This window comes from Gymnoscopelus microlampas (assembly GCF_963454915.1).
Source record: "Gymnoscopelus microlampas genome assembly, chromosome: 13".
In the NCBI taxonomy this organism is placed as follows: Eukaryota; Metazoa; Chordata; class Actinopteri; order Myctophiformes; family Myctophidae; genus Gymnoscopelus; species Gymnoscopelus microlampas.
Genome location: NC_139950.1, coordinates 13,525,028 through 13,551,893, shown reverse-complemented (window position 1 = coordinate 13,551,893; position 26,866 = coordinate 13,525,028). Strand labels below are relative to the sequence as shown.

At 41.0% G+C, this 26,866-nt stretch overlaps 1 protein-coding gene across 1 annotated transcript; it reads right to left on the bottom strand.

Annotated features, from left to right (window-relative positions):
* Positions 1-19,289: 19,289 nt before the first annotated feature.
* On the bottom strand, positions 19,290-25,639 carry znf365 (zinc finger protein 365; the record flags this gene model as incomplete). Its single annotated transcript, XM_084076010.1, has 6 exons — positions 19,290-19,551; positions 20,252-20,295; positions 22,340-22,517; positions 23,221-23,536; positions 24,856-25,015; positions 25,100-25,639. The coding sequence occupies 6 exons, from the start codon at positions 25,637-25,639 to the stop codon at positions 19,290-19,292; spliced, it is 1,500 nt and encodes a 499-aa protein (XP_083932136.1).
* Positions 25,640-26,866: the final 1,227 nt, after the last annotated feature.

The window sequence follows — 26,866 nt, the reverse complement described above, 5'->3', positions numbered from 1 at the left end:
AACACAACAAAGAAATGCTCCAAAATCTATGCAGACATCAGGTAGTAGCCGCATCGTACAGCATAGTATAGAGCACAAATAGGCTGACACTCAGGTCCAAATCCTCATTGAGACCTATAGGGGGTCAAATGAACTCATACGAGTCACACACGTGCACACACGCACCGAGAGTTCCAACATATGGTATGATAAGACATGGCAATGTGGTATCTTTAAAACCACAGACTTACAGGTGTTACTGCACTATACTGATTGCCAACAACGCCATATTGTAAAGTTAGTTTGATGTTCCAGAGATGTGAATGAATGGTGAAGAATGGATGAGACATCACTCCATAGTGAGGTTCGTTGCTTCGGATTTATTTCATGGAACAAACAGAGTACAAACAGCTTTCCTAGGGAGCCTCAGCTCCCCTCAGCCGGCCCTTCGGCCCTGAGTCGCACACCCCAAGCTTACATTTTACAGTATATTTATAGTAGTGGTTACATAGAGAATAAGAGGAGGTACGTGTTGGGTGTGACAGCCCTCAAAGGTGAACCCCCACCTCCCCTGGCCCCACACATTTGCAACTATATAGAGCCAGGAAAGGAAGGGTGTCAGCCTTGATCTCAAATGTCTATCAACTAGAACAATAGTCAATGCTAATTGTTTGTCACCCCCACCAGGCTCCTCTCTGTCTGCTATCTGTACAGGACAAAGTAGACCTGTAATCCTATTACTTCTAACAGATGGCTTAAATATGTATCTTATGTTATGAAATATACAACAGCAACACTCACTGAATGTCCTGGCTCTGAACAGAGTGGGTGTGAATATATTTAATGTAATCAGCTGTCATTAAAATAAGAAGTAGGCTAGCATGGTTGTTTTTCTGGTGTGGTGAGTTTAAAATGTGCCTTGAGATTTTCAGATAAATGAAATGATCACTTAAAATAAATTATTTCATCAACAGATATAATGCACAAACGTTTCATGTACATGTTCTCTCTCTGAAGGTGTTTGTGTCGAGACCAGTATTTATTCTGTTCACTGATCTGAGAACAATGAATGTAAAATATGCATCTTTTTAAAGTTATTTCTTTTCCACTTAGTTACTGCGAGTGTCTGTCAGTCTATCTTAGATAATTTCGGATCATTTCAAAATGTTTTTATGTGTAAATTTGAGTGTAGCCTATTATTTGTGTTCTAAATGTTAAAACGTCTAACAGGTCAATGGTTGACTTGATATTTGAAAGCAATTAACCGTGTGTGTGTGTGTGTGAGAGAGAGAGAGAGAGAGAGAGAGAGAGAGAGAGAGAGAGAGAGAGAGAGAGAGAGGGGTCATATCAGAGGATATGCGTGTGACATCATCATCAAACCCGGAAGTTATGCAGGAATGCCTACTGAGTGTCAAAAAAATACTTTCTGGCCTTGACAGCCCATGCATCCAAACAGAAAAGTCATATCTGATTGCATTAAACAACATTAAACGATGTTAAACTCATTTTGCATGTTTCTTTGCCACTCGATTTGCCACTCGATGTGCCATTCACTTTAAGCATGCGCATATCCTCGATTGAAAGTCATCAATAGTTAAATTAAGGCTTCAGGAAGGAAAGTCATCAGTGGTGAAAGACGAACATTGTTTGATGGATACCACTATGACAAGTTTATTTATATAATGTAACATATTTCATACAACAGTATCATGGATCCCACTATAAGACAAGACAGTCACTTGTCACTATTATTATGTATTCAGTGAAATGTGTATGTAAAGCCATGAAAGTAGGAGGGAAGGAAGAAAGGAGGAAGTCTAATCCCATTGTGTCGCAGAGAGATTATTCTGTGGTTACTTTTTAAATGTGTGGCAACAGTGACGACCGATGGCCACTTTAAAATACTGCAAGGGAAATCTGAGGATAACATTGATAGCTCCATAAGTGCCGAGTTTTCCTTTGCTTTTATAAATATAGAACCAAATAAGATTAAAGAGAAACCTTATATTTATTGTTCTGTTGCTTTTAGAGTTTTTAATTTAAACAGAATCTGAAAACCAGTTTGAATTAAAACCTTTGACATAGAAATGATATCTTTGAGGAATATGTACTGTAGCTTTGCCAAGATGTGATGCTGGTAGAACAGGACAGTTTCTCCTACAATCATTAACATTTCATGTTAGAATGTTGTCTTTGATATGATGGACAGTGTAAAAAATATATATTAAAAAATACCATTCAGTCTTGTTTAGTTGTATAATTTTCCATGGAATCACACAGATTGTAAGCCTTCAACAGAAAAACCAAAGGAGTGTAGTTTTTTCACTGTTGTATACAGACTACAGTAGGTTTGAGTGAAGGCACAAAACTAGAGGATAAACCCTGCAAACCAACTTCATCAACCCCATACATCAAATAGCATTACACAACATAAAACCAACTTCATCTCTACTGACTCCACAGCAACACAGCCAGTAATGTCATCATCCAACTAACTTTGATCAAGAGCTTTTGATTGATTGATTGAATACTTTATTCAGAAGTTTGCACAGAAAAAGCACATGGAAGTGCAGTTTACAACACATGGTCAACTAAAATGGATTGCCCAGGAAAGCTGCAATGGCTTGTTTCAAATGGGATCCTCACATACTCAATTCATGGAGCTCATATGGTCTCTTACAATGACTTATTGTATGTGATTAACAGAATGAACCTGACACACTCTTTTTTGTTGGTTGTGAAGTTTGATGATTTGCGTAGTTTGCAACATTGTTTTCTCACTCAACAGTATAGGCTAAACAAAGTCTATCCAGGGTATCTGCACATTTCCAAAGTGACAATTTAAGGACTTGTGAGACTTGTAAGAGCGGGGGAAAAAAGTATAGTAAAATAGTATAGTAAAAAAAAACTAATAGTATAGTAAAAGAGCTAATGCGATAAGTGCATCAGCTGGATGAGACAACATGACCAAAACTACTCTTCAATAATCCACATGTTAATATTTTGTGATACTCATGAATGTTGTCTTTCTAATAATGTCTCATATATGGATATAAACACATCATCATTGGTCTTCTAGATGTATTACAGTCTTATTAATAATCAGTAAAACATACAATAGACAACAGTGCTTTTCAATGTGTTTATTGACAGGATGGATATGAGCATTATGGGGGCTTTTTAAAGTAATGGTTCTCAAAACATTTCATTCCGAAATTGATATATTTGGCTGTGGACCTAAAGTAATGGTTCCAGTAGCAGTGTTACATAGAATAGACCAGAACACCACTGAACACAGTGCGGTTGTATTTATCATCAAAGAGCCTGTGTCCTTTTTCTAAACGCATGTAAACTGTGTCCCCCTCCTCCAGCTCTACGATTATTCCTTTATATACCTGTTCATAAGCGCTTACATACAATGATACAGGATTATTGTATCCACAGTCACCTAAGAGTGTCTGCTCATTTTTATACATGTAGAAACAGAAAAACTCTGATGACCACATGCCAACTGCAGCAGATGTGAAGTGATAGACTCCTTTCACTGGTGCAGAGAAGATACCTGATTAAATTAATAGAAAAAATGATGTATTAAAAGAACTTAAAAAGGCAGATCTACAAGTTGTGGGCTTATTTTCAAAATTATATATATTCATTTGTGGTTAAGTGGTTACTTTCCTCATCCCCTCTTGACTATTGATTTCAATGTGAAGCATTATTTAATGTGATTTATTTATGTCTAATAGCCCGATGATGTGCAAGTGGTGTAATTAGTTGGTGAGCTAATCTTTCTGTAACATGATTGAATCACCACCTACCTGTAGATGGATCGTATGAGTTGCCGACGTTAGTGATGACTCTCTTGTAGACCAGAGTGGTGGTAGAATCAAACGGTCCAACTTCATTACCCAAACCAGCAGAGAAGGCCACCTTTGGTTTATCTGTCAACACAGGAGCATTATCAAATTGTTTGAATATCATAAAAGCATATTGCCTACTATTAAGCCAATACACCAATGTTGCAGACTTGCAGTATAGCAGATTATCAGCTCCAACAAGACAAAGTATTAAACTAAACAGTCACTACAATATACCAAATAATATCATTGTCTGTCAAATACAGAGGCAGGATTTATCATTATTTATGAATTACTTGAACCCTAGTGCCCCTATTCTCAAAAATAGCAGATCTACATAGCCTTGCGTAGCCAGACTATATCACTGGGTGGATAGAGTCTGGTGCCTCCATGAGGACGTTTTTTTTCCCAAGGGGTGGGATCAAAACAATGGCCCTCGACGGAATTGGTTAGACCTACAACCAACTACCAATTACAGTCTCCCATATTTGAATCTTAGGCCCTGATTGGTCACCCACGTCTTCTGGAGCAGGAAATGGATTCTCTATGGAGCGGTGCAATTTTTTTTTGCACTCACAGATTCGTCTGGTCCCAGGCTAAGATCTACAAGCTCGCAATGTGTTGCACTTGTACGTGTTGTGCACTAGTAGATCTTGTAGATACGGAGGATCTCATCAGGAATGGCTAAATAACAACCATAATTGTCTAAACCTAATTCTTTCATTGACCTAAATGGTCGGATCCTCATCACTGATATTTTAATAGTGGAAGATGGTGAAGTCATTACTTTGGTTAAATGTAACATTTTGTGAGTGTGACAATACCATCAACATTTACACATAATTGTTCATTAATAACAACTTAAACCCGACTGGGATCCCCCAGGGCTGTATAAAAGGTCTGCTAGTATTTCCCTCTACACCAAATATGCCAAATATAGCAGATCTACAAGCATGTCACATTTTGGTGTGTTGTGAGCTTGTAGATCTGCTGTTTTGGCCAAATGTTTGCCAAAGAATAGGGATGCTATATGGTTATTTTGTAACTATGGACACTGATTATAAATTCAGTTAGATTACTAGTTTCAGATCAGATACTTATAGTATATTAGTATATAAACATACTTATTGTATATTAGCATATAACAAACTTACTCCAGGGTGCCTGAACTTGGCTTTCAGCAGCAGTGAGCCTGGTTTCTATGGTGGACAGCTGAGCAAGATGGGCTGAAATCAGTACATTATCATTAAGTCAATCATACAGTTCATCATGCAGTTTCAGTGTTGAGTGGGTAAGCTTTCCCATATGGATCAAATATACAGTACATTACATGATCAAAATCTATTATCTGAGATCAATTAAAGTAATTAACACCAAAGTAAGTCCCTTTTCAACACTGCCCTTATACCTGCATTCACTGAACACCATACTGTTCAAAGTACCTTCACTTTCTTCTTTCAAGTCTTCAACCTGGGCCTCACCGGTACTAATTCTGGTTTGGAGGCCTTCAACCTGGACTTCACTGGTACTGAGTTTGGCCTGCAACTCTTCAACCTGGCCTTCGCTGGTGCTGAGTCTGGTTTGGAGGTCTACAACATGGCTCTCGCTGGTACGGAGTCTGGCCTGGAGGTCTTTCACGTGGCTCTCGCTAGCACTCAATTTGGCAGCCATTACTGAAAAATATCACAGAGAAACATTATGTTAAACTATGAAACATTTTAAACACAGTTCAGCCTGTACCTTTCTTCTTCAAGCTCCATTGTGACCATGCTAACCTGTCATAAACACCCCCTGCTTCTTGGCTTCTTCCTCCATGTTCCTCATCTTGTTTTGTTGCACCACCACCATATCTCTCACCGCCATCAGCGCTGCCCAGAGGTCAGGAGTTAAGAGGGCACCTGGTTCAACATTGATCTGTCTCTCGTTGACCAGACCATTCTGTCCCTGAGCCCCGGCCCCAGACAGACAGAACAGTAAAACAAGCAAAGCCCCACAGCCCTTCATCCTGAAGCTGAGTCACTATTCATATTGTGCAGCCACCTTTTATACTCTCCCTCCTTGCACACCAACATTGGACACGTCATTGTACCCAGTGGAAAGTTAGTGTACCCACCTGAGAGTTCCAACATGTGGTTTGATAAGATCTGTCAACGTTGAATGTCCTGGTTCTGAAAAGAGTGGGTGCGAATATATTCAATTTAATCAGCTGTTGTGTTATGGTGTGATGTCCCCCACTGAGTTTAAAATGTGCCTTGAGATATATTACTGAAATGATCAATTAGAAATAGATGATGCCTTCAACAGATAAACAAATGTTTTCTGTTCAGTACATCTTCCCTGTGAGAAGGTGTTTGTGTCGAGACCAGCATTTATTCTGTCCACTGATCTGAGAACAAAGATATAAAACAATGTGAAAGGCGCATCTTGTTCAAGTTACATCAGTGTCTCAGATCATTCCAGCTCGATTCAAACTCATCTTATGGGTCAGTTCAAGTGTAGTCTTTGTATTCATCTGTTTCTGTGCTCCAAATGTTAATGATTGACTTACAGTATGGATACTATCTGTCCTCAGAACCCTAAAACTTCACAAGCATATGTGTGTGTGTGTGTGTGTGTGTGTGTGTGTGTGTGTGTGTGTGTGTGTGTGTGTGTGTGTGTGTGTGTGAGAGAGAGAGAGAGAGAGAGAGGGAGAGAAAAAATGAATTCAAATTCAAAATTAATAAACATCATTTGAAAATAGCAGATCTACAAGCTCACAATACGTCACATCGTTGTGAGCTTGTAGATCAGCTATTTTGAAAAAGCCGAAGTCTATATAGGGCTGAAGTGGTTAATGTATGTTTTGTAATAATATTTAACTATAATAACTATAGTAACTACAAAGTAACTAGTAACTAAACTTGTCCAATAATTGTAGTAGAGTAAAAGTCAATATTAGCATCACGTTGTGAAATAGTTTATCAGTATGAAGATGTGTAGATAATATACTTTGTGTTTTAGATTGTGTTCTCATTTAATCTGTATTTCTGTGAGCGAGAGAGATTGAATTGCTGCTCATTGTACCCTGTTTTCATTATATCTTGTGTTTTGGTTTATTATATTATTATATTAGGCTATTGTTAGTACAGTCTGGTGGAGCATGACACATTTCACACGCGCGCGCACACACACACACACACACACACACACACACACACACACGCACGCACGCACACACACGCACACACACACACACGCACACACACACACACGCGCACACACACACACGCGCACACACACGCGCGCACGCACACGCGCACACACACAATAAAAGTACAATCTGATATATAAAATATTGAATCTCACTCAGGAATCATGTCTTAATAATAATAGTGATGTATGCTATCTGTCTTTGTACAGCCATGAAATGAGTGCAGCACGTGATTAGCAGTTTGTTAAATGGGAGATATTATTAGATATTACGGTCTCTATGACACCCTGGACAACGCGGGAGTTGAACCAGGAGGAAGTCTAATCCCATGTTTGTGTCCTGAGACCTGTGGCAATATTGACACCCGGTGGCCACTTTATAATTCTGCTAGGGCAATCTGAGGATAAACTCAGCACTCCATAAATGCTGAGTTTTCTTTTGCTTTTATAAATAAAACCAATTACGGTTACAGAGAAACCTTGTATTTCCTGTTTTGTTGCTTTTAGAGTTTTTTTTATTTAAACTGAGTGTTAATGCCAACAAGAAAACCAGTTTGAATTAAAATATTTCACTTACAAATGACATCTTTGTGGAAAGCGTAGCTTTGCTGAGATGTGATGCTGGTAGTTGCGACAGGACAGTTTCTCCTACAATGATTAAAAATTCATCTTAGAATGTGACGATGGACAATGTCAACCAAACACAATACAAAAAACATCCAATCTTGTTTAGTTGTTAAATTCTCCATGGAAACACACAGATTGTGAGTCTTCAACAGAAAAAGGATTGTAGTTTTTCACGGTGTTGTATACAGACTGCAGTAGGTTTGAGTGAAGACACAAAACTAAACCCTGCAAACTAACATCATCAACCGAACGTATACAAACGTTGTCAGAGGGAACAGATGTACACAACATAAAACCAACTTCATCTCTACTGACTCCACAGCAACACAGCTAGTCAGCTACTGTATGTCATCATCCAACTAACTTGAGGTCGAGTCTTAATACGTGTCAGGTTAAACTTGCTTTATGTTTGTCTGGGATTCTACATATTCAACATATTCAACATATTCCACATATTCTACGTGATCCAAGTGGTTCACAGCCTGTGTAATTTCTAGGACCCCTAGTTTGATATCATAAGACCACAGACCCCCATTTTATACGAGTCTACACTGTAAAACCCTCAGTATGTATATTAACCATATGGACTCGTAAGTGTTTCACAAACATGAGCACTGCACACACACACACACACACACACACACACGCACGCACGCACGCACACACACACAGTGGAAGAATGCAGGTAACAAATATGATACGTCTAGTGGAAAGTTAGTGACTGGACACTAAATAGTGTCAAGGACTACAGTATGTGAGAGTTCCAACATGTGGTTTGATAAGAACTGGCAACACCGGATGACCTGCTTCTGAACAGAGTGGCTGTGAATATATTTAATGTAATCAGCAAACGTTTAGAAAAAATAGTTTTATCTGGAAATGATCACTTAAAATAGATAATTTCAACAGACATAGACCACAACGTTTTGTGTTCATGTACATCTTCTCTGTCTATTGGTGTTTGTGTCGAGATCAGCATTTATTCTTCACAGGTCAATGATTTACTTGATATTTGCAAGCAAATAACGTCTCTCTCTCTGTAAAAAATGTTCAATAGTGGAGGTGTTGGTTGTTAGGTGTGATCACCGTGGTGCGCAAATTAGGACGCACTTCTTTCTTTTGTGGTTTTTATTTTTCACACTGTGCAGGGGTTAACAGCATTTGCAGTTTAGTTGAGTGTGGTTTTCTGTATATCAAAACAAAATACAGAACAAGGAGAAAAGTTACCCACATGTATTCAAAGTAACACAAACATAATTTCATTATACTGCACATCAAAAACATATCCAAACTCAAAAACAAACTCACTTAGAATGGACGCACACACTGAAGCCTCTGCTGCTGCTCTCTGTACCAGACCTGACACACTGGCCAAACACTTGATTTTAAAGGTGCATGGGTTTGAAAATCATCAAATCAACAGCAGGTGCAACTAGTTGGCCAATTAACTGCTGTGCACTCAGCACACATTGAAGTGGAAACAAAGGGTCCATTTTAGAGGAAAAAACATAAACAATAATACTAAACTTAGAGTTTGGGGAATCTTCTTAACACTGTGTGTGTGTGTGTGTGTGTGTGTGTGTGTGTGTGTGTGTGTGTGTGTGTGTGTGTGTGTGTGTGTGTGTGTGTGTGTGTGTGTGTGTGTGTGTGTGTGTAAAGGCCAAATCAGTAAATTGAAAATCATCAATAGTTAAAATTGATTAAAACTTCAGAAAGTCATCAGTGGTGAAAGACCAATGTTGTTCGATGGAATGATACCACTATAAGACAAGTTTATTCATATAATGTAACACATCTCATACAACAGTATGATGGATACCACTGTAAGACAAGACAAGTTTATTCATGTAACATGTTTCATACAGTACATCAGGTTGCCCATTCAATATGCTTCAAAATAAAAAATAAAATACAATCTAGAAAGGTGGGTTCAGAGAGCAATTGATCAACACCCTGTAAGGTTAATCAAAATTCTAGACATTTTAAACACTGATTTTTTTTGGGGGGGTTTATTACACTGTGGTGGAGCATGTCACACCAACATTTCAAACGACGATAATACCTCATCTCTACTCTCTCTCTCTCTCTCTCTCTCTCTCTCTCTCTCTCTCTCTCTCTCTCTCTCTCTCTGGCTGTGGACGGCTGGGTGGTCACAGAGTTTGAGCTGGGTGACCTCACAGAGAGAGCACAGGAGGGGGCTGAGCACACAGCATTGCAATGAGGGAGTTCAATGCAGTCAGTCCAAATGCAATCTGGGAACACAAGTTTTGGTAAAAAAATAACTAAATACAGTATAATAGTGTATATATATATATATATATATATACACACACACACACACACACACACACACACACACACACACACACACACACACACACGCGCACGCGCACACGCACACACTATATTTACACACACCTACCTCTGGGGGTTTTACTGTAGTACATGCAGTTAAGTCCTCCCCTGATGCGAATGTTCAGTCCGATCCTTGTCGTCAATATAACGTTTCTATTACATTCTGTTCTATTGTGGTGACTCCACATACCGAAGCCACACACGCACCCACGCAACTCCACACAATCCATGTCATGAATGAATTATAATTCACTATAATGTGCAATTATAACAAGGAAAAAAATGACATTCAGTCTTGTTTAGTTCTTTAATTTTCCATGGAATCACACAGATTGTGAGGCTTCAACAGAAAAACAAAAGGATTGTAGTTTTTCACAGTGTTGTATACAGACTACAGTAGGTTTGAGTGAAGGCACAAAACTAGAGGATAAACCCTGCAAACTAACTTCATCAACCGTACACGCGTTATCAGTGGGGACAGATGTACACAACATAAAACCAACTTCATCTCTACTGACTTCACAACAGTTCAGCTAGTAATGTCATCCAACTAACTTGAGGTCAAGTTTTAATATGTTTCTGGTTAAACATCCTTTATTTTTGTCTGGGATTGTCGTCTCTGTTGGGTGGAAACCTCATATGTCTAAAACTGTTACATTTCAGGATTCAAATTCAAAAATAGTAAAAGTAGCAGAAATACAAGCGCCGCGTTTCGAGCTTGTAGATTTGCTACTTTTGATGCTTTTGTGTGACGCTGTAGCTGTAGTATGATCAAGTAGGGAGTTAATTTACAAAAGAAAACAGAAAAGGACACAGACTCCCGTTTGAGCTTAATATCTTGGACCCCAATCTACACAGCAAAAAAAACTCTGTGTTGTATTTAAAGTCATACTGTGTAACATTCATTTTAGTAGCTCCATTACCATTACAGTGTCTGTCTATAGTCTGTTAGAACTGCGATTCCCAGAATTCAGTTTGAAACAAAACCAATGCAAATGCTGCAGGGTCGTAGCGCCGAGATTATTTTGGAAAGCAACACCAATGTTGTCAGAAACTGTACATTAACTTTTTCAGTTTGCGATGCGACATGTTGTGAGCTTGTAGTTCTGCTATTTTCAAAAGATTTTAATACATTTTATGATACCTTGTGAAACAGGACATTCTGCATAATGAGGACTTTTACTTTTGGTACTTTGATGCCAATACTTTTGTATTTTTACTTTTAAGTTTGATTACCAGACTCTTACTTGTAAGAGAGTGATTCTACATTGTGGTATTGAAAAAAAGTACTTTTCCCACCACTGAACTTTATTGGGGTTAGGGTGGTAACACAGCCACTATCAACATACCACCACTGTACATAAATCAATGCATTTCCATCATATTTCCAGTGCCTGCATTATTTCTACGTGAGTGTTGAGGGTAGTCACTCTGGACTAAATACATGTGTTTAGATTAGTTGTCAAAAAACACATTTATGTGGAATGGTTAGTGTGAAACATATACCAGTGAAAGTAAAAATGATATAAAAAATAACTGAATTTAAAAAAGTACACAGTATGACTTTACTGTAATCTGAGAATATGCAAACGGGACCAAATCGCCTATTATGGGTCCATTTGGTTCCCAACTATCAGTCATTTATCTGGGGACCTCCTGGAACCCCCAAAGACCCCTGGGGGTCCCCGGATCCCATGTTGAGAACCACTGATCTACACTTGACACTTCCAGGCGTTTTATGGACTTTGATATTGTCTACTCTTCACAACTAATACTGTACCATCATTTCTCAAAGGATACTCATTTTACATAATCTTCCCTGTCGGGTTGAAACCTTGTTCAAACCTTTCAGGAAATTGAAAAGAAAAAAACATCACAAGCTCTTGTTACTACGTTTCACTGGTTAATCATTTATAAAAACCCACAGACAGACCTAACCAGACTTTAAACCTTGTGTCCCTATAGCAAAAAAAAAAATAGATCTACAAACTCACAACGCTTCAGAATTTGTGAGGAATGTGAGCTCGAAGATCTGATGTTTTCCGTTCTTTTGTGCAACGCTGTCATATGGCAAATTATAAAGTAGGGCTTAAAGTAATTAAAGGATGACCAATAGCATTAATTCATCAAAACATAGATTTCTGCCCGGCATACGATATAAGAAACTGGGCCATACATTGTTTTCACGTGCATTACAACCAAATTGGACGCCATGAAATTAATGATGTATCATTTTCTATGTTTTGCAGACATTATGTGCGTTTGCTCATAAACGTTATGAAATAGTGGATTTACAATTTCACTATGATGACAAAAGAAAAGTGATATTGTTCTTCAATATTGTAAAAATCAAACTCATTAAAGATACAATCCGTAACTTTTATGTCCTGCCCGATATTTGAACACTGGTCTCCTGCATGGGAGAACAAACATCCAAGGCAGGCGGAATATCTGCTTGTCCAGAGGATATGAAGTGCTTTTACCAGCTTCAGGCAGTACTAGTTGTCAACCAGTAGGTGTCCTACCTGACACCAGGGTCTAACTGCCTCAACAGAAGAGAAGGGAGACCTCCTCCAACCTCTGCAGATGTGCTAGTGACAGTATGTTGTACACTCTACCGAAAGGGTTAAGATATCATTTTATTCATTAAAATAACTTCCGGGTCTCCATCAGTCTGTGCTGCAACTATACGATTATTTTTTTTAAAGGAGTAGTTCACCCCAAAATGGACTTATTTTCTATCAATTACACACCCCGTGAAGCCTTGAATTCATGGAGATTTTTTAGTTTTTGTCGCATTCCTAAGTCAATCGGTCATCAAATGATTGGCTTAGGAATGCAACAAAAACATCTCCATGAATTCTTAGGCTTCATGGGGTGTGTAATTGATAGAACATGTGTAATTGTTTTGGGTGAACTACTCCTTTAAAGATCATTACTAATTACAATTTCAATTAAATTGAAGATGTAAATCTAATAAGATTTTTTTTATTAATGGACTAAATCGATTAGTCTGAATAGCCACTTAAAGGGTATTAAACACTTCTGGGGTCATTATTACATCTACTCTGGCACCACAGACAGTTTCGTTTAATAATTCAACTTAAAAACTGTTCGAACTGCTGTTCTAACTGCTGTTAGAACAGCGATTCCCAGAATTCTCAGTTCAAAACAAAACCAGAGAAGCACCACTCCAAAATGAATGCTGCAGGGTCCTAGCGCTAAGGATATTTTGGAAAGCAACAACATTGTCAGAAACCGTAGGCTATGTCTAAACTATAATATGCATAAATAACTAAATTAATACATTTCCCGTACATTTCCGTACAGTGTTGGGTGCAGACACTCGCGATTAAATATAGTGTTTAGAGATGCATTACTGTTGAATGGTTATTGTGAAAACTATACCAGTGAAAGATTATAACTTATCATAATGTCATATAAAATAACTTATGTTTAATTGAAAAATGTACACAGTATGACTTTAACACTACAAATGACAATAGCTTTAAAACGGTTACTGTATCTTGGGCCTGTTACATTGGCAATGTTTGTAAACATGGGAGGTAAAACAGACACGTAATTTGCTTCACGATGGAGTAAGACAGTTCAGATCATATTTTTCCATCCATAAATCAATTCTATTTAAGAATATAAGTAAATATAACCCTAATCTATTATGTTCAATGTCATCATGGACGGGGCCTTAAATAAAACGCTCCACATTAAATGTTCCTTATTTCATTTTAGTGCAACTCTTCAAACTTTCCATCAAAATAGATATCCTCTGTGCTACAAAATACACACATTATTACAATATACCAGGATTTTATAAATACTTTTTGTGTTGCTACATATGAAGCATGCCATCACTGTAACACAATAGCTACATACTGTATGTAGTAGTAGTACTGTACTCGTAAAACTTGTATAGGAGTAGTTGTAGTAGTTGTAGTAGTAGTTATTATAGAAGTAGCAGGCTACCTCATGCATCTTGGGTAGCATTTTGAGAGAGTACAGCACACATATGCACGCACTCAAACACACACGCACACACACACACACACACACACGCACACGCACACGCACACACACACACACACGCACACACACACACACACACACACACACACACGCACACACACACACACACACACACACACACACACACAGTGTTGGGCAAGCTACTTAAATGACTTTCAACCTGGTGTCCCTATTTTGGCCCTATGTCGGGAAACATAGGGCCAAATTAAATGTGTCCAGGTAGCTCAGTCAGTCGGTAGAGCTCTCGCCTCTGAACCACAGGGCTATGGGTTCGATCCCGGCCATGGCCAACACAATGTATGAATAGTATGGTTTGGGTGCGACAAGTTGTGCGGTAGGTACTGGGAGCTGATGGTAGGTGTGGCGCTCCACCTCAGCAATCCATCTCCCAGGAGTCGTTATCAGCTGATACCGACAATAAGCCTCTCCCGACCTACTTAATGTCAAAAAAAGAGTAAACATTTCAAAAATAGCTAAAATAGCCTGTCTACAAGCTCAAAACTTATCGTCTCTGTCGGTTGGAAACCATATGTCCAAAACAGTTACTTTTCAGGATTCACATAAGAAATAATAATAATAATTTTAATGTCACACTCGCTTTGCGCCGCATCGAGTTTGTAGATCTGCTACTTTTGATGCTTTTGTGTGACACTGTAGTATGATCAAGTAGGGTGTCAGTTACAGTTAGACAGTTAGAATATGGAAATAAGAGGTTTCTGCCCGACAGCAAAGTTATGAGTGTTTAGATCGGCTGTTTTTTAAGTAGTTAAAAATGTAGCTAGCTATATGAAGTAGCTAGCTACAATAAAAGCTCTCTTTCAACATATCATTGCTGTCTGGCAGAAACATTGGATCTCCATATTTGTACTTGTTGTGTTTTTTCATAAATGAATGGCCCACTTGATCATACTACAGCGTCACAGCATCAAACAGCATAAAAATTAGCAGATCTACAAGGTTGAACATTTCGAGCCTGTAGATCTGCTACTTTAGCTTTACTTGAATCGTGAAAAGTAATTGTTTAGGACATGAGGTTTCCACCCAACAGAGACGATAAGTATAGCTAGCTATACTACAAGTACACATAGTAAAAAAAAATGTGCAGCTAAACACAAGCTACTGGGAAATGTAGTTCAGCTAGCAGCCTACAGTACCTAACTACAGCTAAGCTACTGGGAAATGTAGTTCAGCTAGCAGCCTACAGTACCTAACTACAGCTAAGCTACTGGGAAATGGAGTTCAGCCAGCAGACTACAGTAGCTACCTCATCATGATTTGAGTGCATGGGGATCTAATTTTAAATAAGCCACTGTGCTTTTATGAGCAATCCAGTTTAGAGGACCTTGTATTGTGAATTGTACTTCCATGTACTGTTTCCATGTCTTTCTAAAGAAAGTATTTATTCATTCAATCAATCAATCAATCAATACAGATAAGCTAATGTGAAATGGTGTTCAGCTAGTAGCCTACAGTAGATACAGCTAAGTGACTGCCCAACACTGTGAGCACACACACACACACACACACATACAGTTCACACACACACACACACACACACACACACACACACACACACACACACACACACACACACACACACACACACACACACACACACACACACACACACACACACACACACACACACACACACACACACACACACACACGCAGGGGAAGAATACCATAAAACCTAGAACTCCTTCAAATTTGGTTATAAAACAAAAACAAAACAAAAAACATCTGCAGAATACGAATTACAAAAAGCTTTTTTTTAAATAATAATGATATTATTATTTGTCAAATTGTCGTTACATCTATTTGAGGAATCAAAGCTTTTTAAAGTATCAGTTGATAATACAACTTCCCTACTCTTCATTTTTGATCCACCGAGAAATAAATAGCAATTTGGCTTCAACAAAAAAAGGTGACAAACTTATTTTTTTTTTAACCCTATAGCGTCCCTATATTCTGGGGTGAACATGCTGCGTAAACACCCGATATACAAGCTTACGACGCATTGCAACATGTTGTGAGCTTGTAGATTAGCTAATTTCGGTGAAGAGACTTAGTGTAGAGGGAAAATACTAGCGTACCTAGAATAGAGCCCTGGGGGACTCCGGCCAGTATATCGTTGCTATCGGGCAGAAACCTCTTATCTCCATATTTTAGCCTTTTGTGTTTTTTTCTTAAATTAACGCCCTATTTGATCATACTACATCGTCACATAAAAGCATCAAAAGTAGCAGATCGACATTTCGATCTGCAACTTTTGCTATTTTTGAATTTGAACATAGGCAATGAGGTTTCCCCCCAACAGAGACAATATATAGGGTTTATTAAACAGGGGGCATTAACTAATTAAATGTATCATGCTGCTTAAATAGAATAGTTTGAAATGAACAAAAAGCTATGTTGTGTTTGTCAATCAGAGAGTCTTTACATTCTTCCACCAGTCACTGCTTGGTACGGAAACCATCACTACTACTAAAAACACTCAATATATCTCTGTACAAAACTATGGACACAAAACCTAAATCCAGCTACATATCAAACATAACATTTGACATCAAATACTGTCTTTACATTACAGATTACATTCTCATCGTTCAATGTGTGAGTGCAACACGTGACAGGTTATGTAAACAACTTGTACACAAGGGATGATTCTGTGTGTGTGTGTGTGTGTGTGTGTGTGTGTGTGTGTGTGTGTGTGCGTGCGTGCGTGCGTGCGTGCGTGCGTGCGTGCGTGCGTGCGTGCGTGCGTGCGTGCGTGTGTGTGAGAGCGCGCGTGCGTGTGTGTGAGAGCGCGCGTGCGTGCGCGTGTGTGTATGTGTGTGTGTGTGTGAGTGCAGACTTGTATTACTATACTTGTTAGGGCCAAATGTCCCCACTAGCACAGTATATATAGTAGAATTTGAGAAATAGATGGTAAAAATTAAATACAAATTAAATAAAATACAAAAATAAAACAAAATGGCTTACACTTTCAGATTCAGGTTGGGGTTAGGGATAGGGTAGGTAATTAGAGGTTAGTTTTAGGGGTTGGGGTCGATCAAAACATCGGTGGTCTAGGAACTCAGGATCGGCATCGGACCCAAAAATCTGGCATCGGTCTGACTTTTCCCCAACCTACTGGCATAAAAACAAACACTTATGTCACTATACTGCAAAGTACTATCTTAGTACTAGCTATAGCAGTGGTTCTCAAACTCTTCCATGTCAAGGACCCCCAAAATGATGAATACTTTGTGCCAGGGATTTTTCAAAAATACAAAAATAGCAGATCTACAAGCTCATAGCCGCGCTATGAGCTAGTAGATCTGCTATTTTTGAATAGGCAAAGTATGAAATATGGTTAACGGGGTTAAAATGATTGTGACGCTATATTAACTTATTTAGCTGGGGACCCCCTAGTAACCCGCCAAGGACCCCTGGGGGTCCCCAGACCCCACTTTGAGAACCACTGAGCTATAGTTCATTCTTCGTACGGTGGCTCAGAGAAGACTTCTATAGCGACTGTACGATGGGTGTCATCGATCATCACAACATCAGAGGAGCGCGTTTGGAAAGTCATCGATGGAGCCATTACCATGATCAACAAGTTCCTTGTCCTGATGGAATGTAGCCTGGTAAACCCTCCCTCCGGAAATCTCATTTCCATTTGATTTCAGGAAGGAGTCTGGCCTGAACCGCCTTTCTGCAATAATCGCTGTGGGCTGGAGTTGGGCGGGAGTAATACCGTTGACTGACAACCCCTTCAACCAATGATCGTTTTTCCCCTTCAGCCAATCAGCAGTTCATTTTGACGAGCTCCAGACTATGTGACGCAACGGGACTTTTGGGACGGCCATGCCGAAAATAGGTTGCCTTATTGGGATACATGCGTGTCACTCCCCGCCCCTGCCGGTTCTCTAAATTTATATTTTTAAATAGGCTCTGTCATGATTAATTGACCACATATATGAAGTTAAACAACTAAATTCTATCCAAACGATATCTTAATAGTAAATTCCGTGCCTCAAAAAAGAAGTTTGAGACCGTTTAAAAACCCAAAATAAGAAGTCACGGCACTCGCAGGAACAACAATGGCTGCCGTTCGTCTTTTGTCGGCCCCAGTCAGGCTGCACTCGGCTTCATTCGGGCTCACTCGAACTCGCCACCTGATTGGCCAACTGTCGCTGTCAATCACAGAACAATGAGCGACGACGCTGATAGGCTCGTCGGTTCGGCGAACAGAGCGATTATTGGAGAAAGGCGGTTCAGGCCAGACTCCTTCCTGAAATGAAATGGAAATGAGATTTCCGGAGGGAGGGTTTACCAGGCTAGATGGAATGAGTCCCAACCCTCCTATCATCGTTTTAGGCTACAGTATAGATGCGCTTGGTTCAGCAACATGGTGCTGATGATAGAACAGAACAGGGGCCTTCAACGTTTTTCAGGCCAAGGACCCCTTGGTGAGAGAGAGATGAAGCAGGGACCCCCCCCCCCCCCCCCACTACATATTGTGTAAAATTGTGTCGCAGATGAAACCTTTTCATAGATTTAATAGATTCATAGACTTGTTTGACAGCAACTATCATCAGTGTATTTTCAGCCATTTAACCTATTAAACGGGGGGTTTTCTTTCCCTCTACATCAAACCACTTTGCCATAAATAGCTGATCTACAAGCACACAACGCCTCACGCTGCGAGGCGTTGTGCGCTTGTACTATTGTAGATCAGCTATTTTTGGCAACTAATATTCCCCTCAGAATAGGGATGCTAGGGTTCAAGTGGTTAATGTAAAAAGAATACTCCTATCACACAAAGATTTGGTGTTCGCCCTGTAGTAACTCTGAGGACCCCCTAGGGGTCCCGGACCCCCTGTTGAAGACCCCTGGAATAGAATACACCGCATTGTACTGTGCTGTGGCCCTCTGACAGAGTGTGAATGCTCTTTTTGACTACAAGAAGTAAGGGAACCGTGCATTGCCATTTAACGTATTTCACTCAGGGACCCTAATTCCCAAATTAGGTTCTGTAACTGAGCCGGTAGCGCATGGAAACAAATCCAGAACCTGTGAAATATGAAATACACGGCGTCTTGCTAAGTTCTTGTAATCAAAAAGAGTCCTAAGAGATTCTCGGTCGTTCTGAGTGGGACTGGGTAGTTCTAGGTAGTTCAGGGAGGTACCGGGTGGTTCTAGGTAGTTCGGGGCGGTACTGAGTGGACCTAAGAAGTTCTGGGTGAGCTTCTAGGCTTCGTACCCTGCGGAGCGTTGGTGCTGAGGGTTCCAGATGTCGTCTCTGTGTTCGGGTCGACAGAACAGCCTGGACGACTGGGCCAGGCGGTCGCGGTACGAGCGCTCCTGTTCCCTCTCGCGGTCCCGCTGCTCTCTGTTCTCCTTGTCTCGGTCCCGGGGCGGCTTGGAGAACGGCGGACAGCCTCCGAACTGCGAGGAGGAGTGGCTTCTGTTGTCACGGAGACCGGCGGAGGAGAGCTGACCCCCCGCCGACCTGTGGATATGATTGGATGAAGAGAAAGGAAGATATTTTTACTAACGCTCTTTGGGTGGTTGTGAGCTTGTAGAGCTGCTATTTTCGATGTATAGTAGAGGATGAGGTAACGGCAGAGGACACATTATGTACAAATGTACTGTGACAAAACATACACCAAAGGAGTAGGACTAAATTGTAAAATTATTATTAAAACAGGACTTATCGGTACACATGTACACTGTACACACTATAGTCATGTGATCAAGACGGATCTGTTTTTTCTTATTCCATCCTGATTGGCTAATATTGACATCTAAATTTTGCAGGAGTGGCCTGTTTGGAACAAAATCATGAACGCAGCGTCCGATTGTGGTGAAACTTTGCACGCACATTCGCACTACGTTGAGGAACAAATGCCACCCTTTTAACATTGCCTATTATAGCGCCACCAGGAGGCCGATTTTTGCTAAACATTTTATTTTATATTATTCCTACAAATGTTGTCCAAACATCACGCAAATCGGTGCACATTATCTCTATAGTCAAGTGATCAAGACAGATCCGTCAGATTTTTCATATTCCATCCTGATTGACAAATTCCAAACATTGCTGGCCCACAACAACCTACCTGCACTTTTTCCAGTTTTTGAAAATGTTCACCCACAGTAACATGCACCAAATAATGACGCCAGCTTTAAAGTGGTTAACTGGTGTTTACCTGCTTTTACTGGTCCTGTGAGGTCTGTTGTCTGTAGGCTGCTGCTGAGACACAATGACAAGAGACAGAACACAAACACAGCCTCATGTTGACTAGATTGTCATTAAACGTGATCTAATCAGTGGTGGACAAAGTACTCAACCGCAGTATTGAGTGAATACTGAAATATTCAAAAAAATATCAACAATAGTGAAAACAACCTACACTTTGTGAGCTTGTAGATCGGCAATTTTCACTATAGTATTTGAAATTGGGTTAATTCATAATGTACTTTTTAATTTCCTATACAAATATAGTGGCGACTGGTGATTAAATCAAGTGGAGTTAAAATTACAATATTCGTCTTTGAAATGTAGTGGTGTGAAAGTAATCAACATTTTTCATTTATATATATTTTTTTCATTTTCCCCCAGAATTAAAAAATAATAATAATCAAAAAAGTAATTGAAAAAACACGGTCTCCTCACGCATTAGAAAGGACAATATCAGTCACCAGAACCAAGGACAGGTGTTTTCAATGTTTTACATGGTTAAAATGGGTTTGATAGGAAGGGGGCGTGTCTGTTAAAATTAATATCAAATATATAAATACTGAATCAAGCAACTTAAAAACTGTCTGGGGTGTTCACAAAAGCAGAGTAGACGATCCCTTTAAGTACATACTCTATCCACCACTGGACAGAACAAATACGACCCAGCCACATGTTGTCTAATGTCATTAAACGTGATCTAATCTATTGTAATCTCGTGTAGATGGTTTCAACGGTCTAAAGTAGCTATAGGAGATGTGACAACCATTGTCAACATCCTGCCAGCAGCTGACCCCACTATGAAGGCTCAAAGAATTTATGAAACAGCAATATTAATGATCATTGTAATGGAAGAAAAATAAATAAACAGAGGGTCACGCACACACGCAGCCCTACAGTATTTGCTAGTGGGATTACCATGTATTCTGTGATGGTATAATCTTTGTCAAATAGTGTGTGTGTGTGTGTGTGTGTGTGTGTGTGTGTGTGTGTGTGTGTGTGTGTGTGTGTGTGTGTGTGTGTGTGTGTGTGTGTGTGTGTTATCTTGGTATAATGATGGCAGTGCGTGTGTATATTGTCTACCTTACTATAGCGGTTGATTGCGTTGTCAACTAGAGTCCTCTATTAGTAGTGGGATCCCACGGGTTCCACGTTTCCAACAGATATCTTATGCGAGCGGGTGGTTTTTAAATAGCTGCGGTTAAAATCGCACACCTGAAGCATTCAACTGTGTGGGTGGTGCACAGCTGCAGCATGGAGGAGCACACTGTGCTTTACTTTAGCTTCATATGAACACATCTAATGGCTAATTTACAGCATGTGCATAATGCATCTATTTAATAACCTACTGTCAAGTAAGTAGTCCAGCCAAGCTCACTGTGCCTCTGTCCATGGTGCTGAAATGGCTGCATATCTCTCTCTCTCTCTCTCTCTCTCTCTCTCTCTCTCTCTCTCTCTCTCTCTCTGTAATGTTTGTGGGTCCCAATGGAAATATTGTGTGATTATGCAGGACTAGACAGTAATGTTGCAGGATTATGCGGGACTAATCGGCACTTACATTTATTTTATTTTTGCAGGCAGGCAGGAGCAGTCGGTCATAAATTAACTGCAAACGGTCAAAAATGAAACCATTGCGGGTGTGGGCGGGAATGTTCAGAGACTAGGGTTTAATACCTTACTATAATGGTTGTACTAGGGTTTACCTAATGGTTGTACTAGGTTTCACCTTACTGTAACAGTTGTAGTAGGGTTTAGTACCTTAAGGGCCATAAAAATATAGTTTCAAAAATCATTCTAAGTCAAGTGGATGGCAGAGTTCACACCAACTATAGAATAAATACAACGGCAAATTATATAGTTTTAGTTATTGTTATAGTTATAGTGCTCAGTGTGAATGGTCCTTTATTATAATGGTTGTACTATAGCGACCGCCCCGGTCGTCGCTTCGCGCTGTGTTTCGAGCTTGTAGATCTGCTACTTTTGATACTTTTGTGTGACGCTGTAGTATGAGCAAGTAGGGCATTCATTTACGAATAAGGGTTGTACTAGGGTTTAATACCTTACTATAGTGGTTGTACTGGGGGGGCGGGCTGGCGGTGTCCTGGTAGTACTGGAGCAGTCTCTCGGCCAGGGCGATGCGTTTCAGCAGGTTCTCGATGAAGCGTTGGATTCGAACCTTCCCACAGCTCTCCTGACGCGCCGCCGCTTCCAGGAACTTCTGAATGGTTAACACCTCCCTGTGGGACCCCACGACATCATCATCGTCACCATGTAAACCTACTGTATCTATACATAGACATATACGTGTACTAGAGGTTCGGGCCGCTACGCAGCCCTCACATCTAGACGCCTTCACGGACCGCTATGCAGCCCACACACCCATGTTACACTACCAATCCGACTAATATGCCCATATATGGAGATCCCTGATGTCATCAGTATATGCCCATGTATGGGCATTCCCCCTTTTGTGCCAATACATGGAGTTGAGTGATTTGTTGTGCCTGATGCCATGACGACACATTGAGGTTAGACAACATACTCCATATTTGGGCGTAGCTGCATTGGGAACTCCTTATATGGTTATGAACCATTTCTCTTGTGAGGACCAGGAAAATCGTGCCCACAATATCTGTTTCTCAAATTCTACTATATACTTGTGGGGACATCTTAGCCTGGTAAACCATCCCGGTCGTGTGAATTCACATTACCATGTGTCTTCTGCAGACCGGTCTGGCCCCTAGTGCTGGGTGGGCGTTTTGCAGAAACCAAAAAGTGGAAGAGCCAATCGGCATCCCAGGGCCCTGAGCGCAGACACTGATTGGCTCCTCCACTATAATGTGAATTCACATGACCGGGATAGTTTACACCAAGCTAGGGACATTTGGCCCTCAAAAGAATAGTAACACTCACACACACACACAAGCGCGCGTGTCCTACCTCTCTCGTCTCTCTAGCTCGTTCTCGGAGGCGTTCAGCTGCTCCCGCAGCGCGGCGATCACCATCACCGCCACGTCCACCTGCCGGCTGAGCGAGCGCTCCCTCTCCGCCACTTCCTGCCTCTCCTGGGCCAGGTGGCGCGAGTGGGCGCGCTCGCACAGCAGCTGCGTGTCGGTGTGCGCCAGCTCCGTGCTGACCGTGGCCAGCCGCCGCTGCATGGAGGTGTCGGCGCACCGCAGCACCTGGGCCAGACGCCGGCCCACCGCCGCCGACGCAGACCCCGGCCCCGCCTCCAGACCCGGGTACAGGATGTGACCTGCCGGAGGCAGAGGTCAGATTCAAGATTCAAGATAATGATAATCTTTATTGTCCCCAAAGGGAGATTTGTCTTCACAGTCTGTTAAAAAAAATAAAAACGCATATCATACCATATCGCACCAGTGGTGGAAAAAGTGCTCAAATGTTTTACTTAAGTAAAAGTGTCAATACTGCAATGTAGAAGCACTAGTAAAAGTCCGGAATTCAAAATTTACTTGAGTAAAAGTATTGGTATCAAAATGTACTTAAAGTACCAAAAGTAAAAGTACTAAAATGTTTGAAAATAGCGGATCAACGCATCGCTTCGCGACGCTTTTTTCAATTAATCAAATAACCACGTTTTACGTTTAAAGGTCGGGTAAGTGATATATTTTTGTTAAAATAAGAGTTAAATAGCTCTACATTCTGATAGTAATCATTGCTATTGTAATCATTGCTCAATCATTGCTCTTTAATAAACAGACAATACTTTTTCCGGTCAGGATACCAATTGTATCCACCAGGAGAGAGAACTCATACAGGAAAAACAAGTGAAACTGGAAGTGATGACACAAAGAAATGAGCAGACAAAATTGGAATTGGAACAATATAAAACTGAAGCTGAAAATGTATTTTCTGTTAAAGAGCTGGAGAGACAAGGAGACCCCTGTGACTGAACAAACACTCTAGTAGTCTATAGCAATGATTACTATCAGAATATAATGCTTTAACCTTTTAACAAAAAAAAGCATAATGCCGGAAACAAATGGATGAGGGCAGACTGACTGAGGTTTCCTCATTAAATAGCAGGAAGGATAGCAGGATAGTAGGACTGTGACAGGCCTGCTTATAGGTCAGCTATTTTCAGCGTGCAGCGCTGTATGACTCGGGCTCAGTGTTAATCTTTACAGATTTTTTAAATTTAGTTTTAGTCATATTTTTTGCGGCCCCCAAAATAGTATTTTGGGGGCCGTGATGGGCGTCGTAATGCCTGATTTATACTTAGCTGTGTGCCGGAAATAGCCGATCTACAAGCTCACAATGTGTCAGAGACGCGTTGTGAGGTTGTAGATCACAATGCAGGCTATTTCCGGAGCGTGACACCCGAGCGCAACTAAGCATAAAATAACATGTCTTAGTTCTACTGGATCTCTTGTCCACTAGTCCCTCACTAACATTTTAGTCTAGTTTTTATTTGTTGATGAAATTGTCAATATATTTAGTCATGTTTTAGTCATCATAGCCTAGTTTTTGTTTAGTTTTCGTCAGTGAAAAAAGTCAGTCGACGAACACACAGCAGCTTTAGTCGACAAAATGAACACTTAAACGTGGTCCTACCTCCCACCACCTCTGGGGGGCGGTCTGGTCGCTGCTCGGGCCCCGGCGGGGGGTCCGACGGAGGCGGGCCGAAGTGGGGGTGGTGACGGTGATGGTGGGAGGGGTCGTAGCGTTCCTTCCTCCCCTCGTCTCTCTCCTCCTCCTCGTCTTCTTCATCCCCCTCCTCATCCTCATCCTCATCCTCCTCCTCTCCATCCTCCTCGTCTCCATCCTCCTCCTCCTCGGCCTGCGTCCCCACCCCCACGCTCTGTGTGCGCCTCCTCTCCGAGCCGAATGAGGAGGAGGAGGCCCGATGGAGGCCGGCGCCGCTTTCTCGGCAGTCGCTCAGGGAGCGCACGTGAAGCCCTCTGCCTCCTCCTCCTCCTCTTCTCTCGGCTCCTCCCCCCCGTCCCGCGGTGTCGGCACTCTGCTGCCCCCTGCGTGTGGGGAGGCTCAGCTCGCCCCAGGGCATGGCCACCACGGAGCTGTGGATCTGTCCCGTGATGCTGAACGTTCCGGAAGGAGGAGGAGCAGGAGCAGGAGGCGCATCGGAGGTGTAGGAGTGGCGGTACTCCAGGTGCGCGCGGAGGGAGGTCAGGCTCCGGAAGCGCTCGTGCTCGCCGCAGCGCGGGCAGCGGAACGGGAGGCGCGAGGAGGAGGAGGTGCAGCAGCGGGAGGAGGAGGTGATGCTGGTGGAGGAGAAGACGGCATTGTGGCTGGAGACGCAGGTGGAGGACACGCCCCCACCGCTCCTCTCTGGGAGGAGAGAGGAGCCAGAACCTCTGGAACAGAACTTCTGTTGCATCACACCTAGAGGAGGAGAGGAGAGGAGAGGAGAGGAGAGGAGAGGAGAGAAGAGAAGAGAAGAGAAGAGAAGAGAAGAGAAGAGAAGAGAAGAGAAGAGAAGAGAAGAGAAGAGAAGAGAAGAGAAGAGAAGAGAAGAGAAGAGAAGAGAAGAGAAGAGAAGAGAAGAGAAGAGAAGAGAAGAGAAGAGAAGAGAAGAGAAGAGAAGAGAAGAGAAGAGAATGGGAGAGGAGAGGAGACACATTGATCTGAATAGATTAACAAATGTCATCTCCTGTACAGAATCCAACCCAACCATTAAAGGACAACTTTAGTTATTTACAACCAAGGTTTATATTTTAGCTTGTAATTAAAGTAAATAAAAGATGAGTGTTATTTTTTTTTCATGTACTGCTTTCTACAGTTTTGGCAATTTTTGCGATATTTTTTACAGTGGGCGGGGGCATTCTGTCCGGTGGCTAAATATGCCTTTTTTACACAATAAAAAAGGTCCTGTGGTCTTTGATGGCCAGATGTGAGTTATTGGGGGCTAGAAGAGCTACTGTACATAATAATAAAGAAAACACCAGGTTATTGTGTAAAAAAAGACATATTTAGCCACCGGACAGAATGCCCCCGCCCACTGTAAAAAAGATGGCGAAAATTGCTAAAACTATAGAAAGCAGTACATTTAACATTTTTAACACTCATATTTTATTTACTTTAATTACAATCTAAAACATAAACCTTGGTTGTAAAAAACTAAAGTTGTCCTTTAACAAGCTATATACTCATGTATCTATATAACACACATGCCTTAATGCAGTTTAATTGCATTTTATTTTACACACTTCTACAACTTCAATCACACGCACGCACGCACGCACGCACGCACACACACACACACACACACACACACACACACACACACACACACACACACACACACACACACACACACACACACACACACACACACACACACACACACACACACACCTGTAGCACTTACATTTCAGTGTCCCATTCATTTAAATCAATCAACCAACCAACCTATTAATTAAACAATGAGTCAGACAGTCATAGAAAGAATGATTTAACCTGTAAGTACATTTGTGCTTTAGAAGCTGACAGACAGACAGACAGACAGACAGACAGACAGACAGGTGACACAACACAAACACACATGTGGCCAGAGACAACAATTATGCAACACACAACGTTACAATGTAACAACAGGTCAATGAAT